Here is a 26,236-nt window from a genome sequence, read left to right on the forward strand (position 1 = left end):
TCACAGCACCCAGCTGGAAGCGGGCTGATGACAGCGCTGGAGAGAGCGTCACGGAGTCTGATTCTCGGTCGGGCCACGTGTGAACCTCCCCGCTGTGGGAGAGAGATGTCCCGTGGAGCCAGGAAGCCACGGCAGCTGCCCTGGCCTCCCGTGGGATCCCGGCGTGACTCGCCCCTGGGACGGCCGGGCTTTGTGATGTGCTCAGACCGCAGCTGGGGCAGGGGAGCAGCGTGGCTTGTGTCCATGTGCTGCTCTGGCTCAAAGGGACTCTGGGGGTTTAGGAAGAAGCAGCGGAGATAAAGCAGAGGCTCCACGGGCAGTCCCCACGTCCTTCCTTTCCCTCTTCTCTCTGTGCCCTGAGCACCCCAGCCAGTCCCCAGCATCCTGCCTCCTGGGTGAGGTGAGCTCCAAGGACACCCCCGAGGGATGGAGAGCTGGGCTCGGCAGGTCCCCGGTGCTTCTCTTCCTGCGTCTTGTGCTGGCACCTTGTTCCTCCAGCTCCACCCTGCCCCCTCCCCCTGCGGCCACTCTCCTTGGAGAGAGCTGCCTGCCCCAGGTGTGCGGTCCGCTCAAGAATGATCTTGCCCCCAGAGCCCCAGAGCCCCTTCTACCCCCATCTCTATGCCTACTCCCTCGGCGCCGAGCTGCTGTCTCCACTTTGGAGCCGTAGTGCGCATCTGGTTGTGAGATGCAGCACGTGTCATTTGTCTCTTTTCCTTTGTGGTGTAGTTTACGCACAGCGAAAGGCACAGATCTTAAAGCATATAGTGTGATGAGTTTTGACAAATGCACCCGTCCACGTAACCTGCATGTCTATCAAGATAGAGAACATTCCCATGGGCCCCTTTCCATCAGTCTCCTCCCAGGCCCAGGCAACCTCTGATCTGCTTTTTGCCCGTATAGATGAGTTCTGGCAGCTCTGTAACTTCCTGAATGCATTGCCCTGATGACTAATAATGTTGAGCGTCTTTCCAACTTATTGGTCATTTATAAATCTTTTTTTTGTGAAGTGTTTGTTCATTTTTTAAAAAGCTTTTTTTAAAAACTACTGAATTATAGGAATTTTCCCCATTTTTCAAAAGATTTTTTTTTTAAATTATTATTGAATTGTAGGAATTCTTTGTATATTCTGGATATAAATCCTTTGTTGAATATATGTGTCACAATATTTTCTCCCAATCTGTGGTTTGTCTATTCTTTGTTTTTTTTTTCTGGCCACACCACACGGCATGCAGGATCTTAGTTCCCGACCAGGGATCGAACCTGTGCCCCCCTACAGTGGAAGGGCAGATTCTTAACCACTGGACCACCAGGGAAGTCCCCCTATTCATTTTCTTAATGACGTGTTTCAAAGAGCAGATGTTTTAAATCTTGAAAAAGTCCAGTTGATCATTTTTTTCTTTACTAGCTCTTTCTGTGTCCTCTTTAGGAAGTCATTGCCTACCCAAGGTCACAAGGCTAGTCCTTTACATTTTCTTCTTTAAGCCTGATAGTAAGGTTTTGGCTTTTATATTTAGGCTCCATCTTGAATTAATTTTTGTGTGACGTGTGGCATCGGGGTTGAGATGCTTTCCTTTTTCTCTTACATGGGGACCCAGTTGCTCCGGCACACCTGTTGAAAAGACTTTACTTTTTCCATTGACTTGCTTTGGCATCCTAGTTGTTTCTTATTAGTAATAAAATATAGATGACTTCAAACGAGTCACTCAATAGATTCGAAGCCATTAAAAATAGATTTCAAGGTTTCCTCTGTAATAATGCCAGTCTCACACACCTGCGTCCTGAAAGCCCTTCTTGTTTGGGAGAGAAGGGCGATTACACAGCCAGCAGGCCATCATCGGCACACAGCCCTGAGCACCCGTCCTGCCCGAGGGCTCCAACAGCCCAGGGTGTAGCCGGGACACAGCTGGGACGTGCTGCTTTAGCGCTGAGCCCACTGGTTAAACTGATTTCCTTCTTGGATCGATCCTTGTAGTTTAACCGGCCTCATGCGCCCTCCTTGAAGTCTCCTGTTTAACTCAATGTGGCCTGGTGTCCCCGCGTCCTTTGGAAGTGTGTGCAGGCCAAGCCCTCTTTGAGTCTTGTGTCCGAATAGACAAACACATGTGCACATGGGGGCCTGCACTTGGGGAGCAAAGGCTGTGGATGGCGCCCCCCGTCTCACACCTGAGACTGCAAAGGGCGAGGCACGGCCACTGTGTTCTCATCCGTGTCAGTTCTTGGCAGACACAGGGCACGGCAGGAAGACCACGGGCTTTGGTCTTACAGAGAGCGGGCCTTAAATTCTAGGTCAATTACCCGCTCATGGGAGGACCCTGGGCCTGGTCCTTGGCCTCATGTTCTCAGCTCCTAGGTGGACGTACTGTGGTTAAGTTTCAGAGTTTGTGTGAGGCTAAAATGAGATGCTTAAGAGTTTTATACACGATCTTCTTCCTCCTTGCTGAGCCGTCCACACTCGGTCCCTGGAAGGAGGAGAGGATCATCGCCTCCATCTCAGAGCGGAGAACATTTAGCCTCAGGGATGCTAAGTGACTCATCATGGCAGAGCCGGGTTTAGACCTGATCCAAGCTCAGCCTCGGGCTTGGTCCAGCGCTCCATGAGGCACCCGATCCACCCGCCCCAGACCAGCCCCAGGCTCGGGAATGGGCCAGAGAAGGGGACCGAGCCGGGCGGTCTCCTGCCTGTACAAGTGTCTGCAGCCCCTGCCTTTGAACAGGGCACCGGCTTTGGGTTTGTGTGTTGCTGTTGTTGGCTTTTGTAGACGCCATCTAGGAAACCAGAGCCACTAGGATCTCGAGTAATTGGTCACCGAGAGCAAGAAGAACGTTTCCTGCTGCTGCCCCACCTTCCGGGGTGCTGGGATGCAGCCCCCCTGGGAGCAAGCATTACCCTCGCAGGGTCCTAGATCGTTCAGTTCTGGACTTTCCTGTCGCTCAGCAGCTGACCTTTCCAGCTCTGACTGTGGCCCTGAATCTGACCTGCCGTCCTGAAGCAGCAAGTGTAACTCTATTGACCACTTGAAGCGTCAGATGATAAAGAGGACCTTCCAACGGTTTTGATACAGAACCCACGGCTGGCCCTGAGGGCCCATGTCACATGCCCTAGCACCTTGTGGAGAGGGTCCCGGGGCTGGGCAGTGGCGTTGCCACTGTCCTGGTGGTGACGTCCGCAGCGCAGTGGTGGCCCCTCCGCCTTGCGGTGTCCAGAGTGGATCCCCACCCTGCCTATCGTAGGCCGAGCGCCCGGGCAAGTGCAGGGGGCGTAGCTGGGGACAACGTGAAGAGCACAGGCTTGTAAGTCAGAGAGGCCTCCTCCAGCCCTGGCTTTGCAGCACCTCCCCGAGCACGTTGATCTCACACCTGGAGGGTGGAGGGAAGAACAGGACCACCGGGGGTCGTGAGAACGGAAGGAGGGCATGCTGGGCCCGGTCCGCCTTTTCCTGGCTCGTCTACGGCACGTGGAACAGCGGCCCAGACTCAGGAGGCTGAACGCACGCGGCGCGCTGTGCCTGGGACACCCAGGGGGGCGGGGTCAGCCACTGTCAACCCCCCCATCGCTGTTATGTGTCCTCCCTCTACTGTGACCTGCGGGTGGGTCGGGATGGCCCTGCCTGGCGGCTGCCGAGCACCACCCGAGTGATGATGGTCGTCACGGAGACGGACAGCGGACGTGGGGACAGAGGACCCCGGGTGGCCGCTGAGACGTGGGGCAGGGAGAGCCGCTGTGCGGGTCACATCCCTTCCCCACTCGGTTCCCGATGCCCGTCGCCAGAGCAGAGGCCACGGGCAGCTTCTCAGGTTCCGGGTTCTACGCCTGACCGACCCCCGCAGCAGGCAGATTACTGTCCCGGCGTCACGGGGGACGGGAGGGAGCCTCCCCGGGGGAGGCGGGTGACGCTGGTGTTGGCCACCACGCTCTGTGTACACGGACTCATCTGTCACTGAGCTGCGGAGTGCTGTTCATCTCAGGGGTTCCATTGTCCTTCCTGTTTTTTTCTTCTTCACTCTTTACCCTCCTGCGGGAGTCCCATGAGAAAAGTGAAGCGCTGGATGTCCCCTCGGCCCCCCGGTAGGCGGGCCCACCTTTGCAACGAGCGCCAACACCCAGAGCGGAGGTGGGGGTCGCACGAGCCCGCGCGGCTCGGGGCTCGCGGAACACAGGTCCCGGGAGCACGGGGGAGGCGCAGACCTGGCAACGCACCCAAGTCCGTCTAGCTACAGGGTCTTCACTGGGAGGCAGCAGGCTCGGGTGCCCTCCTGGTTAGGGCTCGAGACTCCTCCGGCCTCACAGGAAAATTTAGGGTAAGGTTGACTACATCTCATGGAGTGTCGAGAGGAACGTTCAGCAAAGCCCTCTGTGAGCCCCCCCGAATGTCTGCCCTCCCCCCCCGAATGTCTGCCCTCCCCCCCCGAATGTCTGCCCGCCCCCCCGAATGTCTGCCCTCCCCACCGAATGTCTGCCCGCCCCCCGAATGTCTGCCCTCCCCCCCGAATGTCTGCCCTCCCCCCCGAATGTCTGCCCGCCCCCCCGAATGTCTGCCCGCCCCCCCCGAATGTCTGCCCTCCCCCCCCGAATGTCTGCCCGCCCCCCCGAATGTCTGCCCTCCCCCCCGAATGTCTGCCCGCCCCCCCCGAATGTCTGCCCTCCCCCCCCGAATGTCTGCCCGCCCCCCCGAATGTCTGCCCTCCCCCCCCACGAATGTCAGCACTGCCCCCAGGCCCTAGCACAGCGCTTGGCATCTGACAGATACGCGCCCAGGTCGTGGGCCGAGGGGCGGTGCCGTGTTCTCTGGGTGTTACGCCAGGGTTTCTGCGAATGCCTAAGGGGTCTTGGGGATAAAAGGGGTCTCTGGAAATGCAGCCCCAGGATCAGGAATGGTCTGCTAGCAAATGCTCCTGGAGAAGAGATTACAAGTCACGCTGTGCATTAGACCTCTCCTCTCCAGGAACAGCGCCTGTGGCCCCAGGATCCTGGCCAGCAGCTTGGCCAGGCTGGGATGCAGCTCTCGATTCCCTTGAAAATCCACGGGACACGTCCCCCTGGGTAAGAGGGCAAAATGACATTGAAGCCATTCCTTCCTGTTGGAGCAGCTGCCCACCCGCACACCGCTGGCTGCTAATGGCCGCCCTCATCAAATATTTATCCCAGCGCTCACGGCCCTCCATCAGCCTCCAGCATCACACCGGGGAGGGAATCTGATTATGAAAACTGGTCAGGAGGGAAGCAGGCAGACCACAAAGCGCTCGGGATGGAAAAAGGGGAACATCAAAGCCCCGTATTCCCCCATAAAGGTCGTCTCCGGAAGCAGAGGCCTTCCAGTAGGAAACAAACTCTCCAGGGCTTCAAGGACCTGGCCCTGCAGTGCCGGGTGCCACCCAGCCCCGGGGCGCGCTCTCTCTCCTCTGGGGGCGGTGGCGGGGGGGGGGGGGGCGGGCAGGAGGCAGCTTTGTCCACACCCTGGGGCCACAGACCTGGCTCCAAGCCCCACTTCGTGAAAAGGAAGTACAATCCTGCTCGCTCAGAGGTGTGACTGCCTCCGCCTCTGAGGGACCCCTGGCATTTCACCGGCGCCCTGTCGGCGGCCTGCCCTTTGCAGAACAGAAGGAGGAGGGAGAAAGGAACGGGAGCCGATCGAGAAAAGCGTCTGTGGTCCGGAGCGTGCGCCTCTGCGTGACTCTGCTCATTACACGGGGGGAAGCGCCTGTCAGGCAGGAAATCACGCCTGCTGTTTACACTTTAACCGAATCCAGGGACCAATTAACGGCACCGAGCGCCAACGGGCAAAGCATTTCTAAAAGGAAAAGAAGGTAACTCTCGTATTATTGCTCCTTCCCCCCACTTCTCCAAATAAAAGACACATGCTATGTCAACAGTTTCTCAAGAACCATCCTTTATTTTCTGAAAGTCCTGAAACTGACCCATTTCTCACAAGATGACGGATGCCTCGGTCCACAAACAGTATCTTTTTTCTCTTTGGTTCAGCAAACCCGGGGCCCTGGGAGGGCCACGGCCGGGGAGGTGGCGACATCAAAACCTGCCCTCGACGCCCAGCAGCCGTACGGCCGCCTCCTGCACGGCCTGGTGGACGCGCCCGACCTCCCTCTGCGACATCGTGCGCTCCATGTGGCGGTAGGTGACGCGGTAGCAGTGGCTGGTCCTGTGTGTCCTGGAGAACGGGAGAGAAAGGCAGGTGAGTGAGGGGCAGGATGTCTCCTGCAGAAGCAGTGGTGACAGCTGAGGAGGACACAGGGCCGCCGACGGGGCGCTACAGAGGCGCACCCCTGCTGACGGCCGGCGTGTCCCTTACAGAGGAGCCGTGACAGGAACGCTGACCGCTGGGTCCCCTTGGACTGAGTGCATCCATTGGGAAGGAAGCTTCTTGCAAATCGATTTCCTGGGCCGGCCCTGATTCAGCAGCTGGGCGGGGGCCCTGGGCTCCGAGGCGGACCCTGACGAGCAGAGCGGTTAGGGGCCAAGCACGCCCCCTGCAGGCCGTGGGGAGCACAGGACAATCGTGCCATCTCTGTGCTGCGCGGACAATCGCTCTGATCCTGGCTCTACCAGGCGGCTGCTGGCCTGGCTGCCGGGGAACAGCTGGGTGATATCGGGAACATGCAGTCGCGACAGCACTAAGGCTCCTACTGCACGGCAGCGGCTGAGACACACGGGCGCACGGCAGCTCATCAGGAAGCCCCGGGCCCTGGCCAGCAGGCCCTCCCCTCTCCGGGCACTTCTGTTTCTCTCCTTCAAGCCACCAAATTCCTCCTTTCCAGCCCCCTTCCTGGGAGAGCCAGCCCTGCCTGCCTCGCTGCAGGTGGAGAAGCTGGAGCAGACGAGTGGGTGCCGGGCAGAGCCCCAGGGACGTCGACACCACGCGCCACGTGCCCGCTGCCCAGCGGGAGGCCGCCAGGCCTGCAGGAAAGCTACAGCCTTGAACAGGGGCTCTGGTGGGGTGGGCGCTCCGTATGCCCTGGGAGGCCCGCCGTTCCCCACAGGGGCCACAGGGCCCCGGGCCCGTGCTTCTCAGGGACTCGGGACCCTTCGTGGACTTGCTCTCGGTGGGGCTGCCTCCTCCCTGTCCGCCCGTTTTGCCGCCGGGCCCCTCGCGGAGCAGGATGTCCCAGCCTCCCTGATCTGCTCCCCCTCCGCCCCCTCCGCCCGGGGCTGGTCACCCTCCCCTGCTCGCCGCCTCCAGGAAGGGCAAGGACTCTGCCTCCCAGGCCTATTCGCATGTCAGTCCCCCTGTGGATCCAGGTAAGGGAAGAAGGTACCTCTGAGTGGCTGGGGGAGGAGGCCTGTCCTTAGGGGGCTCCTCGGGACCCCTGGTTCCACACCGCCGGCCCTGTCGCCTCACCCGACACCCCACTGCCTGCCCGAGACAAGGGACGAAACAAACCTCCGCCCCGCCCTCCTCGCTTTCCCAGTCCAGCCCCGGCCAGTGGCTCTACTCAGTGGCCGCGCCTGGGATGGGCCCTGGGTGCTGTCCCGAGGTCCCCCGATAGCGGGGCAGCGCTTCCACCTCTTCCTGCCCCAAGGCCATTCGATGGGGAAATGTGTTTTCAACAGGCGGCCCTGGGACGCCTCTGTGTCCTCATGCAAGACAACGAAGTTGGCCCTTTCCTCACACCAGACAAAAATTAACTCAAAATAGGTCACACATCTAAGCGTAAGACCTAAAACTATAACAGCATTAGAAGAAAACACGAGAGTCCATCTTCATGACCCTGGGCCAGGCAAAGCTTCCTTAGGTATGACACCAAAAGCACAGGTGACAAAAGAAAAAATGGATGAACTGGGCTTCATCAAAATTAGAAACTTTTGTGCTTCAAAGGACACCATTAAGAAAATGAAAAGATAACTTACAGAATGGGAGAAAACATTTGCCAATCATATACTGATAGGGGACTCATATCTAGAATATATAAAGAACTCCTACAACTCAACAATAGAAAGACATAATCTGATTAAAAATGCACAAAGGATCTGAATAGAATTCTCCCAAGAAGACATACAAACGGCTGGTAAGCGCATGAAAAGATGCTCAATATCATTAGCCAGTAGGGAAAATGCAAATCAAAACCACAGTGAGATGCCACTTCGTACTAGCTAAGATGGCTGTCATCAAAAAGACAGAAAATAGCAAGTGTTGGAGAAGAAATGGAGAAATAAGAACCCTCATGCGTGGCTGGCGGGGACGTAAAGTGGTGCAGCCACTGGGGAAAGAGCTGGAGGAACCTCCGAAAGTTAACCACGGCAGTTCTCCAGACACTGAGATGTAGTCACCCTAGGATCCAGCAGTCCCTCCACTAGGTGTATGGTCGAGAGAAATGAGCACGTCTGTCCACACACAAACTCGTACGTGAATGTGCAGAGCAGCATTCTTCTCGACAGCCAAAAAGTGGAAATAATCCACACGTCCTTCAAACGATGACTGGATAAACAGTCTACCTCTACACGGAATATTATTCAGCCATAAGAAGAAATGAAGTTCTAATGCTACAACCCAGATGGACCTTGAAAACATTACACTTAGTGAAAGACGCCAGACACAGAAGACCACATATTATATGATTCCATTATATGAAATGTCCAGAATAGGCAATTCCATACAGACAGGAAGCAGACTCAACTGCCCTGGGCTGAGGGGCTGGTGGAAAAGAGAGTGACTATTAATGGGCATGGGGTTTCTTTTGAAGGCAGTGAAAATGTCTGGAATGGGAGAGTGGTGAATGTTAGAAAAACCACTGAGTTGAGTATTTTAAATGGATGTATGACACGTGAATTACATCTCAGTAAAGCTGTTCTATTAAAAAAAGAAGAGACTTGCCCTGCCGGGCACTGGGCAGGCTTGTGCCCCGGCTTCTCCCCGGCGAGTCCCCTAGACGCTGGTCTCCATCGCATGCGCCGTGCGCCCCTGCGGGACGGCACCCGGCCGTGTTACTCCACTTTGCTCCTCTGGTGCCCAGGGCAATGGCTGGCATAGGGCAGGTGCTGCGTAAAAGCCGCTGAATGAATGCTTATGCAACCACCGAACCCCGGGGTGCGAGGCTGCGTTCAGGCCTAGAGGAGGCTGGTCCGGCCTCGCACCGCCCTGCCGGGGTTCCACGGCCCTTGCCAAGTTCAGCCACGGCCTTCTCCTTCCCTCTCCCACCCCTGCCTCCGACAGTGAGGCGGACGCCGGCAGCTAGGAGGCAGCGAGGGGAGCCGTGAACACCGGGGCGCCCCGAGCCCTCTGCCGACGCCAGCCTCACCTGCCTCCGCAGGCCGGTGCGGCGGCCACGGGGCAGGCCTCGGAGCCCGCGCCTGGTCCACGCCCAGCAGTGCCATGTCGTCCCCCGGTGACCCCGGCTGGTTCCCGCACTGGGCCTCAGGATACAAGGTGGATAACAGTCGTGTCGACCGCGGAGAACAGCTCAAAGCAGAACCACCAGACAGAGCACACAAGTGTGTGCACAGAACCGGAAGGAGCTCGGTAAGCGGGGCCTCTTCCTGTGATTTTGAAATGAGGTGAGCAGGGAACCCCGTGGGCACAGCAGTGAGCTGGCAGCACGGGCCGCTGCAGTTCCTGGTTCCTGGTGGCAAAGCCTTTTGTAGAACCCAGGCCCCCAGAGACACCAGGCCGCGGCGCCCGATGCAGGGGCTGTGTGCGCCGCGAGACGCTGCCCCAGCAGGCCTCGTGCTGGGGCTGGAGGGCCGAGGCCTGCCCTGCCGGGGCCCTTCGGGGACAGTGTGCCCTGCAGGGGTGGAGCCCAGCTGTGCCCCGCTGCACTGGCCTCTCGGGGCAGCCGGGAGACCCACCTCCCCGCCCCCGTGCAGAGCAAGGGCCCTTCTCCCATCCCGACATCACAGGCAGCGTCCCGGGTTTCCAAGGGACGGAGGGTTCTAGGGGAGGAGAAATTAGCTGAGCAAGAAAAAGGGCGGAGGGACTGCGGGCTGTTTGATGACGATGCAGACATTTACTAGAACAAGTGCGGCGACAGATCTGGCGACCCGGCAAGGGCGGGAGGATGGTTTCCTGCAGGGGAGGCCCCGTCCCAGCGGCCTGGGCAGCTCCCCGCCCCCCTGACTCACAGGGGCGGAGAACTGGCTGCTCATCTCCGGCCTATGACACGCGTCCTGACTCTGAGTTCCTCCTCCGTTGAAAGAGTAACAGCGCTGACCCCATCGACTTTCCCCAACTGCCTCGGAGACAAGGTGACAGGGCTCGGAAGCCATCAAGCGCGGCACGAGCATGAGATGAAAGCATCCTCACAACACGGTTATTGTATTTTTTCGGCAGTTCACTCAGGTCTCTGTTTCTCAGCTGAAGAGCTGGTAATACAGCCTCTACAAGTTGAGATTTCTAACCAAAGACAAATGGGAAAAAAATTTATCTCCTTGCTTCTAAGTGCTTCCAAGAAGGCCCCTATAAGGATTCTTGGGATTCCAACAGCTTTTACAAAACACTGTGATGAGTTGGGTGCAAATGAATCATAAACATATGGATTAATTTTAAAAATTGAGAGAAACAGTATTTGGCAGAATATTTGGCCATAATTCAGTAGACTCAGCTGAAAATCAACCAGGTTTGCCTTTTCCTAACATCACTGGAGAGGGAGAGAGAGAGGAGTGCCTTTTGTCTGTTTGCTAGAAACTTCTTTTTGGAGCTTTCAGTTGGTGGATTAGCTGGTCCTTCTTTCGGTGGCTGGGAAACCAACAAAAGCCACGGACCTGGCCCCTGGTCTGAGCGGAGGACCGAGTCCCTCGCCCCTGAGGAGTGGCCCATCCATGAAGACCACGGAGCTGGAGGGTCTCACAGCTCAGCGTGGCACAGGTGAGAAGGTGGATTCCCCAGAGGGAGGGATGCCCGGAGGGCCAGCCCCAACTGTCTGGATTAGGGCCTTTCTGATTCTTTTACATCCTCACAACGCGGCCTCTTTTAGCCCAAAAGCTTCTCAATCTTTCATCCGTCATGGCCCCCGCTGGCTCAGACACAGCAACAGCATCAGACATTTATTTGCGTAGCGCCTCTTACATACCAGGCACTGGTATGTAAGCCCTTTACATCACGAACCCATGTAAGCATCACACCCCCACGGGGTAGACAGCATCAATGTCCCGACACACAAATGAGGAAACAGAGAGAGAGAGAGAGAAGAGACAAGCAGAGAGAGAGGGAGCAGAGGTCACTGGGCCACGTCCACACAGCGAGTAAGTGGCAGGGCTGGATCTGAAACCAGCAACCCAGCGGGAACGTACAATAGCGTGGCCACTGTGGAGAACAGTCCGGTGGGTCCTCACAAAGGTAAACACAATTCCCATGTGACCCAGCACTCCCACTCCCGGGTGTACACCCCACCCCAAAGAACACAGAGCGAACAAACTAGTGGTGACCAGAGGGGAGGGGCAAAATAGGCGAGGGGGATTAAGAGGTACACACTACTAGGCATAAAATAAACAAGTGGTAAGGATGTAATGTACAGCACAGGCAATATAGTCAGTATTTTTATATAACTTTGTATGGAGTATGACCTACAAAAAATATTGAATTACTATGTCGTACACCTGAAACTAACATCACATTGTAAGTCAATGATAAGTCAGTGAAAAGGAGGTACTGCTAAGCTCACTGCCGCTCTCCAGGTAACAGCGTGCCAGTGACGGACTCTGTGCAGGGACCAGGGCCACCAGGCTTCCCTGGACAGAAGGGACAGCGGGGCAGGGGGCCGGCGAGGGCTGGACCACCTCCATCATCCCACCATCAAGTTGACCCCGGCAACCGCACAGGCTCCGACCTCGAGGTCAAGTCCTTCCCCGGAGGCCGCCAACACCAGCTCCCGAGACACGGGAAATGTCTGCTTTTCCATCGGTGACGAGAGCAGCTCCTTCACGTTCTCGGGGGTGCGCTGGGCACCTCCCAGAATGGGTCGCTGCGCCCACGGTCCCTGCTGACGTGACCTACCTGCAGGGGCAGCTCCACAGCGGGGACGGGGCTGTGCTGGGGCAGGTGCTGTTTTCGGGGGAACGGGCAGTGGGACCACCGACTCGCTCCTGCTCGTGTGATGCCGAAGCTCAGTCTGACGGCCACCCGGCTGCGCCCTTCGCCCAGGCGGGAGGCTCAGGCGAGGGGAACGGTGTGATGGGAAGGGGATCAGGGAGGGGGCTGGTCGCCAAGGAAATGGGGTGTGAGGGGTGGAGAAGAACCCAGACCTGCAGCAGGGGTCCCACTTCACTCCCTCCCCCGGCCTCTGCTGTCTGTGTGACCGAGCCCTTGGCTCCCCCCTTGTGACGTGAGGATGACACGTGCCTCCCGGGGCTGGTGCTGACACGCCAGCAGACGCTGGTGAGACCCCGGCGGTCCGGGGTGGGCGCTCAGGGCCCGCTGCTCTGTCCCCCACCTCCTTTACCTGCAGGGCTGATGGGGAGAGGAAGGACGCCGGGGGGAGGGCAGGGGAGCACACTGGGGAACCTGGCTGGGAAAGTGGGGGGAGGTTGGGAGTCAGGGAGAGAGGTGAACTACCGCTCAGGATCGGGCACGATTTAAACAAGTGCTCTGGAAACTAAGAAAATCACTCCCCCCCTTTACCTTCCCCGGCCAAAGGGAAGAGGAAAAAGGGAAATCCTGATCGTAAGGCCTCAGGCCCGATGATGGTTTGCCCGCCTCCTCATGAACTGCTCTGGGGTTTTCGAGGACAGAGGCCGCGTTGGTTTAACGCAGGAAAGGACCCAGGCCCCAGCCACGGCCGTGTGGCTGGTCAGGCCACCTGACCTCACCAGGGAGAGGGCTGGACCGAGTGACAGCCCGGCCCCGCCCCGGCTCTGCATCCCAGGAGTCAGTGCAGAGGACGGAGGGGATTCTGGAGGGACTGAGCGGCTGCAGGGCCCGCGCGGACGAAAGGGAAGGGGTGCCCATCGGAGGGATTTCGGGGCAGGCGGCGCAGGGACGCCGCTGGCGCCACGGGGGTCGCTGGGTGACAGCCAGGCCGGCTCTCCAGGGAAGAGGTCCCGCAGGAGGTGGGTCTCGGGTTGGAACAGACCCTCTGGACTGAACCTGCCCCCCATCCACTGCCTTCTCCCACCCCTGCCCCCATCACGCACGCTCAGACGCTCGGCCTCAGGCCTGCCGCCCCCGAGGGCCACCCGAGCGCAGCCTCCGAGTTCTGGTGTGGACATTACCGCCTCTCCCTGCCTCTGTGGCTGCAGGCTCTTCCCACAGGGATTTCTGTTCCTTGGCGTCAGTCACCAGAAACCAAACCAGATGGTTCCCCCGACAGTTAGCGCCGTGGGAGAGAGAGCTCCAAGCCAGGCCCCGAAGGAGGGAAAGCGGGGCCGGGCGAGAGGAACCCGCTTCCGGAGCTGCCCCCATCCCGGGCCGCCCGCACGCTGGCAGCTGCAGAGGTCCCAGGAGACACACGCTTTGCAGGCAAGACGTGCCTTTTCACGTCAGACACTTGGCAGGTCCTCAGGGGCGCTACAGGTCCCCCAACACCCCTTTCACTCCCATCAACCCCCCTAACGTTCCCGGTTCTTCCGAGGCAGGGTCTCAGGCCAGGCAGTCAGGAGGAAGGAGGTCGTGCCCTCGCCCCCCGGGGAGTGGGCCGGTGTTCTTGGTCCCCACGTGCACGTCCATACGAAAACAACTGCTCTGGGGAAGTTTTCTAATAGACGCTTCCGTGGGGAGACTCGGGGATGCAGCCCAGCCCAGCCCTGCTGCTTCCCAGCTCTCGGATCTTGGGCCAGTTCTTAATCGCTGGTCCAGGTTCTCATTCTAAGATCCAGATCGTGTACTCCCAGGGTTTTTGAAGGACTGAATGAAAATAGTATACGTAAAGTGTTTAGCACAGTTCAAGCTACAGTTAACAACTGGTATTATTACTTACTCAAGATTCTAGACCCTCAGTTGGGGCCACACAGAAAGGCCCGAATGACCTTGGACAAGTTATCTGAGCTTCAACAACTTCCTCATCTGTACAAATGGATCCTAATAGGGTACATGCGACAACCTGAAGGAATCCTGAAGGCATTATAGTTGGTGAAATAAGGCAGACACAGAAGGCCAAAAAGTATACAACTCCTTTTCCATGAGGTCCCTGGAGTCATCAAATTCATAGAGACAGAAAGGAGAGTGGTGGTCGCCAGGGTCTGAGGGATGGGGACAGAGAGTTAGCGTTTAAGGGGGACAGAGTTTCAGCTGAGGAAGATGAGAAAGTTCTGGAGGTGGATGGAGGTGACAGCTGCATAACAGTGTGAATGTCCTTAACGCCGCTGAACTGTATACTTAAGAATGGTGAGAATAGTAAATTTTACGTTATGTATATTTTATCACAATAAACTTTTCATTTTGGAGGAGGAGAGTTCGCCCAAACAACCTAGTTGACTATTACTAGAAGAGGAAGTTGGGAACTCAAATTTGTACTAAAGACAAACAAACAGAAAGCAACAATAGAAAACCCTAGCAGACCACTGCCTGGCCGGTGGCAGGACCATCGCAAGAGAACAACGTGGATGGTTCCCACCTGCCCAGGTGGCTCCTCTTCCTGATTTCATGAACTTAGCCGCCAGGCTGCCCTGTGTTTTACACAAATGGTTTCTAGGACCGCTGCTTATCGTGCTCTAACCGCATTTACCGTATTTGAAAAGTTCTTTTCATCCATTGTCTTCCAAGCCATCCTCCTACATTTCTACCAAGCCTGAAGTAATGTCTCATGTTGCACAGATTTCCAAAGCTCTGTGCTTTTCCTCCGTGTGGGGAATTTGGAAGAGGTTATCCTTTTCTCCCTGCTGCGTCTGCACAGCCCAAGTCAACAGAGCTAACTTTAACTCCGCGCTGGTGCACCGCAGCTTCCCGAACGCGCTGGCACCTCAGCGGATGAGCCAGGTCACAAAACACAAGGTGTTTGGCAGGTGAAGTGCTACATTTTCATCTCAATCAATTGATCCACAATGATTTATTCTGTGCGGAGGCAGACACTGAGGAGGTACAGAACAGGGATAGGCATTGCTTGATCAATACATAAATATTCATGGGGTGGCCGTTCTGGGTACAACACAGCGGCAGAGTGAGGGGGAAGAGGTATCGCAAAACAAGACAAAGAAGGATGAGGCTAGATTACCATCTGTTTGGGGGTTGAGACATGGATGCATGAAATGATAGCTAGCAGGACAATGCTGTTAGTGCTAAGTGTTAAATGGATGGCATAGATTGTAAACGACTTAGGGGTTAGAAAAGACTGGCAGGGGGATGGGATTAGATCTAGATCTTAAGGACGAGTAGGATTTTGGCAGGTGAAGGGCAAAGAGCGTAATCTAGGTGGCAAATGACACGTGGTACTGGTAGGGGCGTTCCTTATGTGTTTCCTCTTCTGTTTCAACAAAGGATGCTGAGGGTATGTTCCAGGTACAAGTGGTCCAATGGCGAGCCATCCAGAGGATGCATGATCTGCAGGGAGAGGGCCTTATAATCCTGGCTAAGAAGGCTCAACTGAAAATCCATCATTCAGCAAAAACCAAAACCACCAGGTCCAGGATGAGGTCTGTATGGAGTCCTGTGAAAGGCTGGTAGGACCTTGCTCTGGGCAGTTTTGCTGCACCTAGAGGTGGGCCCTGAGATCTCACAGCCCCAAACGACAGAGGGTTCCCGAGATATAAGGGTATGTACGATGTCACCCACCTGGTATTAACAGCCACCCAACCAAGGAGTATGCTACAGAGCTCTCCTCAACCCCATTACTCATGAGTAGGATTAGCCATGAGTGTGCTATGTCGTATAGCTTTTATTTCTTCAGTGAGTCTTGGAGAAAGTGGGCTAATTACTTTGAGAGACTCAGTGTCTAGTTAATTATGAAGGAAGCACACATTAGTAGAGAGAAATCCATATATATTTCCAATGATTTGTGGTTACTTTGCAAATGCTTTTGAGAAGGGACTCTCTGGGGCTAACTAATAGCGTCATCCCTCGACAGATACTGAGTGAGAGGTTACGGGAGAGAGGGACTAAACTGGGGCTCGGCTGGGAGGACGAGCTTCCTCTAGCCATGATACTCTAGGCTGGAATACAGCAGGGAGAGCTTGATTATATACCATTCATCCAAGCAGCATGTTTTACGGAATCACAGAATCCAGGATCAGGAGCCGTGGAGATTTTCTGGTTCAAGCTTGAGTTCTCCCTGCAGAGCCTGATGCTGGACCACTTCCGGGGCAGCCCACCCGGGACTCGCAGAGCAGGCTGGGCGGGAGCTCCCCTCACAGTGAGCCGGCAAAGGCTTCCGGCCTGTCCTCGCTGGTCCCGGATTCACCCCCGTCCTTCTCCCCCAGGACAGCCCTGCCCACCCCTCAACTCGCTATCAGCAGCAGAACAGCATGACGGCCCTGGCAGGGACCGCCAGTTTAATATCACGGCCTGGAAGGCTAGACGTCTGTCTGTCCGTCTACTCCATCCACTCATTAATTCAACAAATGCAATGAGCGTGCACTATATGGCATGTATTCTGCTGGGTACTGAGGACCTAACGATGGAATAAAACAAAACAAAGCAAAACAAAACAAAACAGACCTGGCCTCATGAAGCTCACAGTGCAGCGTAAGAGACAGGTGTTAATGAAAGAGTTACCAAGCAACGAGAACTGCAACTACACTAAAGCCTTTGAAGAAGAGGTACGTGGAGCCATGGGGCCACAAAACAAGGGCAACTGACTTAGATGGTGGGTCAGAGAAGGTTCCTGTGCAAGTGCCACGAGCTGACCTCACAGGGGGAGGGACTTACTGGGTGAAAGGAGGTTGGGGGAAGCGGTTCCACCCCCGGCAGGATTCTGGGTAGAGGGAACGGCATGTGTCTGTGAACTGGGTTCAAATCGCAATTCCTCCTCTTCTGAGCCATACGATCTTGGTCAGATCATTGCCTTCTCTAGGTGTCGGCTAGAAGACGGTTCTTTTTTTTTTTTTTTTTAGACTTTTTTGATGTGGACCATGTTTTTAAAAAATTTTTTAAATTTATTTTATTTATTTATTTTTTGGCTGTGTTGGGTCTGCATTGCTGCACGCGGGCTTTCTCTAGTCGTGGCGAGCGGGGGCCACTCTTCATCACAGTACGCGGGCTTCTCATTGTGGTGGCTTCTCTTGTTGTGAAGCACGGGCTCTAGGTGCGCGGGCTTCGGTAGTTGTGGCGTGTGGGCTTAGTAGTTGTGGCTCGCAGGCTCTAGAGTGCAGGCTCAGTAGTTGTGGCGTGCGGGCTTAGTTGCTCTGCAGCATGTGGGATCTTCCTGGACCAGGGCTCGAACCTGTGTCCCCTGCATTGGCAGGCAGATTCTTAACCACTGCGCCACCAGGGAAGCCCCTTGATGTGGACCATTTTTAAAGTCTTTATTGAATTTTTTACAATATTGCTTCTGTTTTATGTTTTGGTTTTTTGGCCGAGAGGCACGTGGGATCTTAGCTCCCCAACCAGGGATCGAACCCGCACCCCCTGGACTGGAAGGCAAAGTCTCAACCACTGGACCGCCAGGGAAGTCCCTAGAAGACGGTTCTGCATGTCATGTCATGAAGCCTTTGAGCTCAAGCCAGGGTCATCACGAGAGCACCGTCACCAGAGGGCCTCGAGGTTTAGGTCCTTTTTGTTTTAAAACCCAGAACCCCAGGCTCTCTACCATGTGACACCTTTCCAATCTGTTCCCTCTAAATCACACAGCATATATAGCACAGCTCAAAGCAAAGCCGCTTTAGCTGATGTGGGCATGAAGAGCCCACCCACTCAGCCTGGCCTCCTGCCCACGGCAGCCCCTCCCCCAGCAGCTCATCAGCATCCCGAAGGCTCCAAGGAGGGCGATTTAAAAACCAACCCCCCCAAAAAACAAACAAACAAATAAAAAAATAAAAACCATCCCATATTCTATGATAGAAGGCAGCAAAGCTCAGACAGGCAATGGTTTGCCTGAATTCAGCTCAAAACTTAACAAATCCAAGTGAAATTTGCTTAAAATAGGATTGGAGCTCATTTGGGGAACACATTCTTCTAAGTAAAGAGAAATCCTTGATCCCACGGAGCGTAAACGCACCAAGCGCAGCAGAGAGCAGACAGGCTGAGGAGGTCGGAAACCTGGGTTCTTCCCTGAGAGCTTGTCACCGTAGGACGACGAGTGACTTAACAGAAGTCCTTTAACAGCTCTGAGCCTCAGCATCTCTATCTTACAGAGGGGATTACAACTTCCTCGTTACAGAGGGGATTACAACTTCCTCGCAGTGTTATCAAGAGTTAGTAGGCTTTGAAGGCACTTTGTAATTACAAATGAGTATTTAAATTTATCATGATACAAATGAGTATTTAAATTTATCATGATAGAAGAGAGATTTCATTTTTGCAAATGGCCAAATATTTAGTGCTAAAATTGAGGAGGAAAAGTAATCTAATTGCATAATATTCCAGATGTGCTAAAAGAAAGCACAGCCATAAAATAAGATGATGTTTTCTGATGTGGCTTATTGTTGGTCCCATAAAAATTCCTACAGAAAAAAAAAAAGGGGGGGGGGTCCAAACAGCTTTTGAGAACAAAACAGCATCACATGGCCTTCAGCACAGAGCATTTGGAGGGGGTAGTGCTATTTGAACTCAGAAGTTGCTGGAACGTTACGGTCACACCCCAGTCACCCCACGTTCCTAATGGATTCATTTTCACATCTGGAGAAGGATGTGACTACCCCAGACTCCTATTCCCCTGAGGAGCTAACACGATGAACCACACTGATGGAAACTTGTTCTAGAACCTTGTATGACTTATGTATGGAAACAACTTTTAAATTCCAAATATTGACAAGATTAAAGAAAACTCTGGGCCTTGCCATCACACAGTCTTCGCAAAGCTGAAGCTACTTTGTCAATAGTAATATCAGCAGCAAGAAGAAAACTGACGATTATAAAGCTATGAGGTTTCCAGAACCTCGTGCCCGTGTCATCTCCCTGGCTGTGACCACAGGGCAATCCCGAGAGGTGGACACTGTCACCTCTGTTTGCAGAGCAGGGACAGGCCCAGAAAGATGGCGTGAGTGGGTGAGGGCCGAGGCTGGGACCTCGCTCCCTTCCTTTGCGTTAAACTCTGCTCATCTTTTCTCCCAGACATACTCTGCCGGCCTACTGATGTCCACTGCAGTCACCGCTGACTGCTGTTCAACAAGGATATCACGGTAACAGATGAATTACAGGCTGCTTTTCAAAACGTGACTAGGACTTTATCCCAAAAAGGGAAAAATTAATGCCTTAGTAAATATTACTTGGCAGAGAAAGTGTAGGAAGTATAAAGAAAGAAAGGGCAAAAGAAGAAAAAAATACTTTAAAGGGAAGAAGGATCTATTATGTATAAAGTGCTAGGCACTTTAATGTTTCATTTTATCCTTGCCATTAATAGAAAACATGGATGAAAAAAGCCAGAATGAGGGACAATGTTAGGTCGATGAAGGCAAAGTCCGACCCGGAAAACACAGATGTGCAGGTGGTGGGCTGAATGAGTAAAGACATAAATCTGGTTTAGAACTCGCAGCCACAGTGAAAGAAGCCTGATCAATTCCAAGGTTCTCACTGCCCGAGGGGAGAAAAGATCATAGCTGTTCAGGGAAGGAAACCCACCCCAAGGTAATATTCTAAGGTAAATGTCTAGGTGGGGCTTCATACAGGGAGCTTTAGATGAGCAATGACCGTGATTTCTGGGTCACTTAGTACGCCTGGATACAACCTCTCATTTAATTCTCATTACAGTCCCCTCATATTGGGAATTATTCCCCCTATTTTGCAGGTGAGAAAACTACAGCTCAGGTTAAAAGCGTCTTCCCAGGTCACTCAAGTAGCAGGTAACAGAGGTGGGATTCCAACTTAGGTGTCCAGTTGTCTCCAAAGCTGTGCTTTTAGTCCCAGGCTGGGGATGCTGTCTGACTTAGTGGCCAGTGTCTCAACTATATTGCTATTTCAAAGCAGTCGTGGGTTTCATAAGGCTAGTCCCTTGATGAAACTTGAGGGAGTAGGTCTAAAATATACTTCCACGAAAAACCAATTTTGTTTGGGGCCATGGAGGTTGATAGGTTCAAGTGCAGAGCGTCTTTGATGGTCTGGCTATCTTTGTTACTTGGATAAATCTATTGACCTCTCCAGGTCTCAATAAAACCAAAGGAATGATATCTGCTCCTAACTAGTCCTTCAGTTAGGAAAAATTGAAGTCATGTGAGCAAAGCATTGTCAGCAACTTGGAAGAAAGTACTAATAAAGTAAAAGCCCAAGTCAATAAACCATTTCAAAATATTATTGAGTTGAGGTTGTCCATTTTTAAACTCAATGAAAAAAAAAAGTTTCCTTTTTTTGGTATTTTCTTACTTCAAAAAAAAAAAAGACATCAAACTTACATTTCTGGTGTACTGGAGAAAAACATAATCAATTTTCTGAAGTTGAATTCTGTCCATTTTAAATGCTTAGGCAAGATTCAATAAGACTGCCCGTGAGTTAATTTCAAAGGCAAAGTGTCCACAAGACACTTCAATTGTGGGCTTGAGGGCCAATGTGACACTGTCATGCCTTGAAGAAACTACTTGTGTGGTGGTCCAGTGTCTTTCGGCTCCCTTACTTCACGCTGAGTTTTTTTACTGGGCAAAGGAATGAGTGCAGAGTTGGGCACAGAGTGTGCTTTGGACAGATTGCTAGAACAGGTGATCAAAGAGTAAGTCTGTCTCTTTCTCTACCACAATCTGTTCCATGTATGACAATTAGAATAAGATAGCAGTGAGCCAGGAAGATTCCAGAACGATGGCAGAATATGATAAACTAAAGATCCTACTGCTACATACTCTTAGATGTGCTGAATAACATATAGGAACATTGGCTTTTAAAAAGTGGATAGTTGAGTAGATTATGAAAGCAAGGGGAAATCTCCAGGTGCAAAAAATAAAGAAAAAAAACCTGCAACAGTAAGTGCCTAGTACTTCAGCTGCCTAGAGTAGGAAGCAGTATCAGTTATTGGAACCTAGAATTTAGATTTTAATGTCCACCTGAAAACAGAGTATGAAGGCTTTGGTCCACATGAAGCAAGAAGTGGGACCTGAGATTCCCACACAAAACTGGAACTCTGAAGGGCTGCATCCTTGATGTGACAGTAGACTAAGAAATGCCTCAGATCTGCAAGCTGAGAAATCAACACAAAATTGGGCCTGGAATAATGCTAACCATAGGATACCTAGACTACTTGGCAGAAGAAAATGTAGAACAGCCCTGGAGAAAAGTGTGGCCACGTGGGATCACTTCAGGAAAGGTCCCAATGAACATAATCGCCCAGTCAAAAAATACAGGACACATGAGGAGACAACCCATTATATGCCACAGTCACTAGATAAAAAGCACAGAAGGATTAGTACCCCAAGAATTTCTAATACAAAAACAATCCAGAAAGGGTTTAAAATGATTAAAAGTTAATTTAAACATTTAAAAATACTTAAAGACATAAAAGATATGAAAGAACGTTATGAATAAAAAACAGCAGATCTGAAAAAGGCCAACATAGAAAATGTATAGAAATAAAAATATAGTTATAAGAAAATGTATAGAAATAAAAATATAGTTATAATTTAAAAATGAGTGGAAGGGCTAAACAACAGATTAGATACAGCCAAATGTAGAATTAATAAACTGGAAGACACATGTGTGGAACTGTTTAGAATGCAGTAGAGAAGTACAGAAATGAAAATATGGGAGAGGGTAAGAAACATAGGATAGAGTATGAGTACCAGAAGAAGAATAGAAAGAGAACAAAGAGAGACAATATCTGAAAACATAATGGCTGGGAAACTTCCAGAATTAATGAAGTCCTCAGACTCAGGAAGCACAATAAGTTCTGAATGGGATTAAAAATAAAAGTCTGCCCTAAGCACATCGTAATGCAACTGCAGAAAAACTAAGACCAAGAGATGACCTTGACAACAACTACAGAGGAAAAATAGAGAACTTAACAAAGGAACAATTAAAGACATAGGTGACTTCTCAGTAGCTACAAAGAGGTCAGGAGGTGATGCAATAATACCAACAAAATGTCAACCTATATTAGTTATACTCAGCTAAGCTGTTATTCTGGAATAATGGCAAAATGAAAACATTTTCAGACAAAGTGAGACAAAATGAGAAAGTTCACCACTCAACACCTGCCATGAAAGCCCTGTGAATGGGACAGTTTAGGAAGAAAACCGAACTCATAAAGAAGTGGATGTAAGAAGCCAGCAACGATAATATGATGGCTTAGATCACAACCTAGTGAGCCAGGTTCACTCCCCATCAGAGCTGTTTGGAAGCTGTGGTTTCAGACGTCCCGGTTTTCCAGGGGTAGTCCTCATCTTAGATGATGTTCCACATGCCCTAAGTTGGAGTAACTAACTCAGGAAAGCTGATCTCCTGTCTTGGTTATTTCCATCAGCCCCAGGCTTCCCACAGAACCTGACTACTGATGGAAACACACAGTGTTTCACAGACTTGTTCTCATTCTGGCAAGTTACTGACTCTCTCTAAGCCTAGTTTTTGACACCTTTAAGTACGGCTAATAAAACATACTTTATAGATATATGAAATAAGATTAAAACATAATGACTGGCACAAAATGAATACTCAATAAAAGATAGGATTTACTATAATAGTATTAGCATTATAAGCTTTGTTAATTAATTTAATGAGCAATGCATACATTTAGATTAATAAAAGGTTATGTCCCCAGATTTACCTAAAAAGAAAAAGCAAACAAGGGCATTGATATTAACTGTGATGTATGGGTGCCGGGTGCTAAGCCCCGTCCATTCATCCTCACGCTGTCCCTGGCCCATGAGCACCTCCGCCTGCAGGACATCTGAGCACTGCCTCTGTCAGCACTACCATGGTGCTGGTTCAATCTGGACCTCCCACTTGTATCAAAACTATAGGGGAGTGGCTGGTGAGTTTCTCTCTGAAACACTGTGTTGACTGTACTTGATTTGGAAGATATATCCCGGTTGTTTTTGTTTTCTTTAAATTTATTTATTTATTTATTTATTTATTTATTTTTGACTGTGTTGGGTCTCCGTTTCTGTGCAAGGGCTTTCTCTAGTTGCGGCAAGCGGGGGCCACTCTTCATCGCGGTGTGCGGGCCTCTCACTATCGTGGCCTCTCTTGTTGCGGAGCACAGGCTCCAGACGCGCAGGCTCAGTAGTTGTGGCTCACGGGCCCAGCTGCTCCGCGGCATGTGGGATCTTCCCAGACCAGGGCTCGAACCCGTGTCCCCTGCATTGGCAGGCAGATTCTCAACCACTGTGCCACCAGGGAAGCCCTGCTTTTGTTTTTTTTAAATCACTCTCTGCAATTACCTCTGGGCACAGGAAAACTCAAAACAGAGCTGAGAGAAAAGCCAGGTCTGTGGCGCCCTTTTCAGCCGATAGGACAAAGCCATGAAATTTATATGCATGTTAACATGGGGAGGTGACGCCTGGGTTACTGACGGCTGTATGCCATGGCCGATCATTTTACAATTCATTAAAATATGCTCATTCACTCAGCCTCTAGGTGTAGACCTAGGTCTATTCCAACGAGAAAAATAGCAACTCGCAAAACACAGGCAAGTGTCCAAGCAGAAAACCTGCAGAGCGATCTAGTATCTATTGACAGATGTGGGCAGAGCTCTGAGCTGGGACAGAGGTACCAGTTTAATTCTGGGCCCTTGAGCACAATGCTGGAGAGGGCCCCTTCCTCCTCGTCATCAGCCACACAAACCCGTGTCCAAAGCAGCGCCCCTCTGGCCACCTGCTTTTTTCAGTGTTTGTGGGAGTGACTGGTTCATGTTTTCACACAATTGTGTTTTTCTCTCTCTCTCCTTCTCCCCCGCCCTCCCTCTGCCCCCAAATCAGGATGGAACGGACTTTTGGGTGCTGAGTTTCTACTCTGTTTTGGGCACCTTCATTAAAGTATCTTATGTACTTTTCAAAACTCTCTTACAGGGTATCACTCCATGGTAACAGTAAGGAAACTGAGAGCCAGAGGGGCTGTGTAACTCACCCACCTCACCTGCCCTGCCAGCTGGGGCAGAGTCTGCAGGGGCCAAGAGGATGGGGCAACACGGGGGGTGTCAGAGGCTCGGGTCCCCCTCGGGTAGCCTTTCCCTAAATACCAGGGTAACCCCGAGCAAGCACCTCCTGTCTCTGGGCCTCAGTTCCTCCACGAGGACTGGATGATTGCTAAGATCTCTGGCTGCTCTGACCATGAATGTCCAAGCACGCCCATGTCAGGCACAGGTTAAGGACAGAGAAAAGCGGGGACCCTGGGGGAAGCAGGATTCTAACTCACCATGACCCCCGATTCGTGTTCTGGTGCACTCTGGCTGCGGTAATTACTGACGACAAACAAGCAGACCATGGGTTGGGACATCTGGCTGTTGGAGATGTCTGAAGCCAGACTTTACTACAGCCGCCTTGAGTAAGTAGCTGCAAAGCTGCTAATTGGATTCAGCAAGTTGCTGAGTCACTGTCGGGCGAGATGAAGTCGGCTGTGCACAGGCGAGGAGGCCCAGCCTGTCAGCAGCTGAGAACATCTTTGTGATGAAAAAGAACAGGGGTGTGCAGAGCAGCGCCTGGGACTAGCTTTCACAGTTTACGATCAGTAATTAAAATCTAACAGACCACAATTAGAAAGCACCCACCACAACCTTATTTTGCCATTTGTCTTTTAATTAAATACGCCCCGGGCTTTAGCTTTAACGCACAGAGATTTCGATGGGGACGGGGTAGAAACCACTGAGATGGAGCCCGGTGTGCTGGTTGTAACGTCTGCTTAGAGGAGGAGGGTGGGGAGAAGCTGCTCACACGTTTCGTGTAAGTCACGGGTCCCTCCATCCTGGGACCTCGGCACAGCACACACAGCACAGCAGAGGTACTGGGCGGGCCCGGCCCTTCCTGAAGCCACCTCTGGGCATAAGAAGGGTGCCCCACAGAGAAACCAGGGCAGAGCTGGTGGCAGACTTTTTTTTAGGATGGTAAGTGGGAAAAATGTACTGTTAGGCCATAAAACAGAAACGTTTGATGGGGTCCTCTGGCACAAACTGGGGGGGAGAAATAAATTTTGAATGGAAGGAATTCACAGAGCCCCCTTTCTCGTGATGTCAATGGCTTGTCACAGATGAGCAGTCACTTAGTGCCTGGCAAGTCCAAGGTCCCGTGTGGAATCGGGCCGTGGAACAAGGGTGCGGGAGGGGTGTACACGGCCTGCCGGGGCACAGCCGGGTGCTGCAGGCCAGCTCGGGCTTCTGCCAGGCTCACCCCTGGAGCCAGAGATGGGCAGGAGGGAAGCATTTACTCATCTGCCCCGTTATCGGGACTTGGCGTGAGGGGGGCACCCCACTTTAGAAGCTTCGGGAGGACCCCTGATTGGAATTCGTTGAACTGACCCCCCCTTAAAGGACTTCCCACCAGAATGAGCGCTGCCGAGGACAGCTCACATGACGGATCGTTAAGCTTGCTTTGCTCACCAGGAGGCAGCTGTCTGTTGCACGCTGGGAATTGCTGCATTTTTATTATTCATCAACCACCAAGTGCCCACGGTGGCAGCACCTGATCCCCAGGTTGGAAGATGCCATTTGCCTAAAAAAGTGGACACTGAATGTCCAATCTATTGACCTAAGTCACGACATTGGCTACTCCTGGCTTTTCTTTCTAGACTGACACACCAAGGAGGTTCAACTTCACGATTTCCCGAAATAGTTGAAAATCACTGAGGGAGAGTTATGTTCCAAAATACCATTTATAAGACAGCGAGCTTGTACCTAGAATGCATGTGCCAACCCAGAAGCAACGTCGTATACGGTGTTAGGATTGCAGCCCAGCCTCTCAAAACCCACCTGACTCATTATGTTTATGAAGTTCAACTGAGCACGAAAAGGTGCAGCAAAAAGTTCTACGCTGATTTGGAGGGGGCCTCGCTAAGCGATCCACAAAATGGTGAGAAAAGACTTGGAAATCCTGTAAGGATGGGTTGATCAGGAGAGATGCTTAGAGATGAGTTGAAAAGTTGAAAGAGAGCCTATTAATAGTCATCCTTTAAATGATCTTGCCCTCCTTCCAGGTAGGAATAAGAAGTCACCAAGAAAGCCCTTCAGTTGCCTGTCGGCAAACCCACAATTCCACCAGCCCCTCACACCATCCTTTTTCTCTTCGGTTTCTCCTCCCGCCTGAGGCTCAGTCCAGCACCGCGATATACGTTCCAGCGCCTTCAAATTCTGGGGACCTTCC

The 26,236-nt window shown here is 52.4% G+C and overlaps 1 protein-coding gene across 5 annotated transcripts in view; it reads right to left on the minus strand.

Annotated features, from left to right (window-relative positions):
* Positions 1 to 5,874: 5,874 nt before the first annotated feature.
* The window catches only part of FARS2 (phenylalanyl-tRNA synthetase 2, mitochondrial), a 397,991-nt gene continuing 377,629 nt past the window's right edge, over positions 5,875 to 26,236 (minus strand). For all 5 annotated transcript variants that reach the window (XM_057554781.1, XM_007173908.2, XM_057554782.1 and 2 more), the window contains one exon: positions 5,875 to 6,167. In XM_057554781.1, the coding sequence (XP_057410764.1) occupies positions 6,029 to 6,167 (139 nt within the window). In that variant the 3' untranslated portion in view covers positions 5,875 to 6,028. The remainder of the gene's footprint in view (positions 6,168 to 26,236) is intronic.

This window comes from Balaenoptera acutorostrata, chromosome 10, assembly GCF_949987535.1.
Source record: "Balaenoptera acutorostrata chromosome 10, mBalAcu1.1, whole genome shotgun sequence".
Classification (NCBI taxonomy): domain Eukaryota; kingdom Metazoa; phylum Chordata; class Mammalia; order Artiodactyla; family Balaenopteridae; genus Balaenoptera; species Balaenoptera acutorostrata.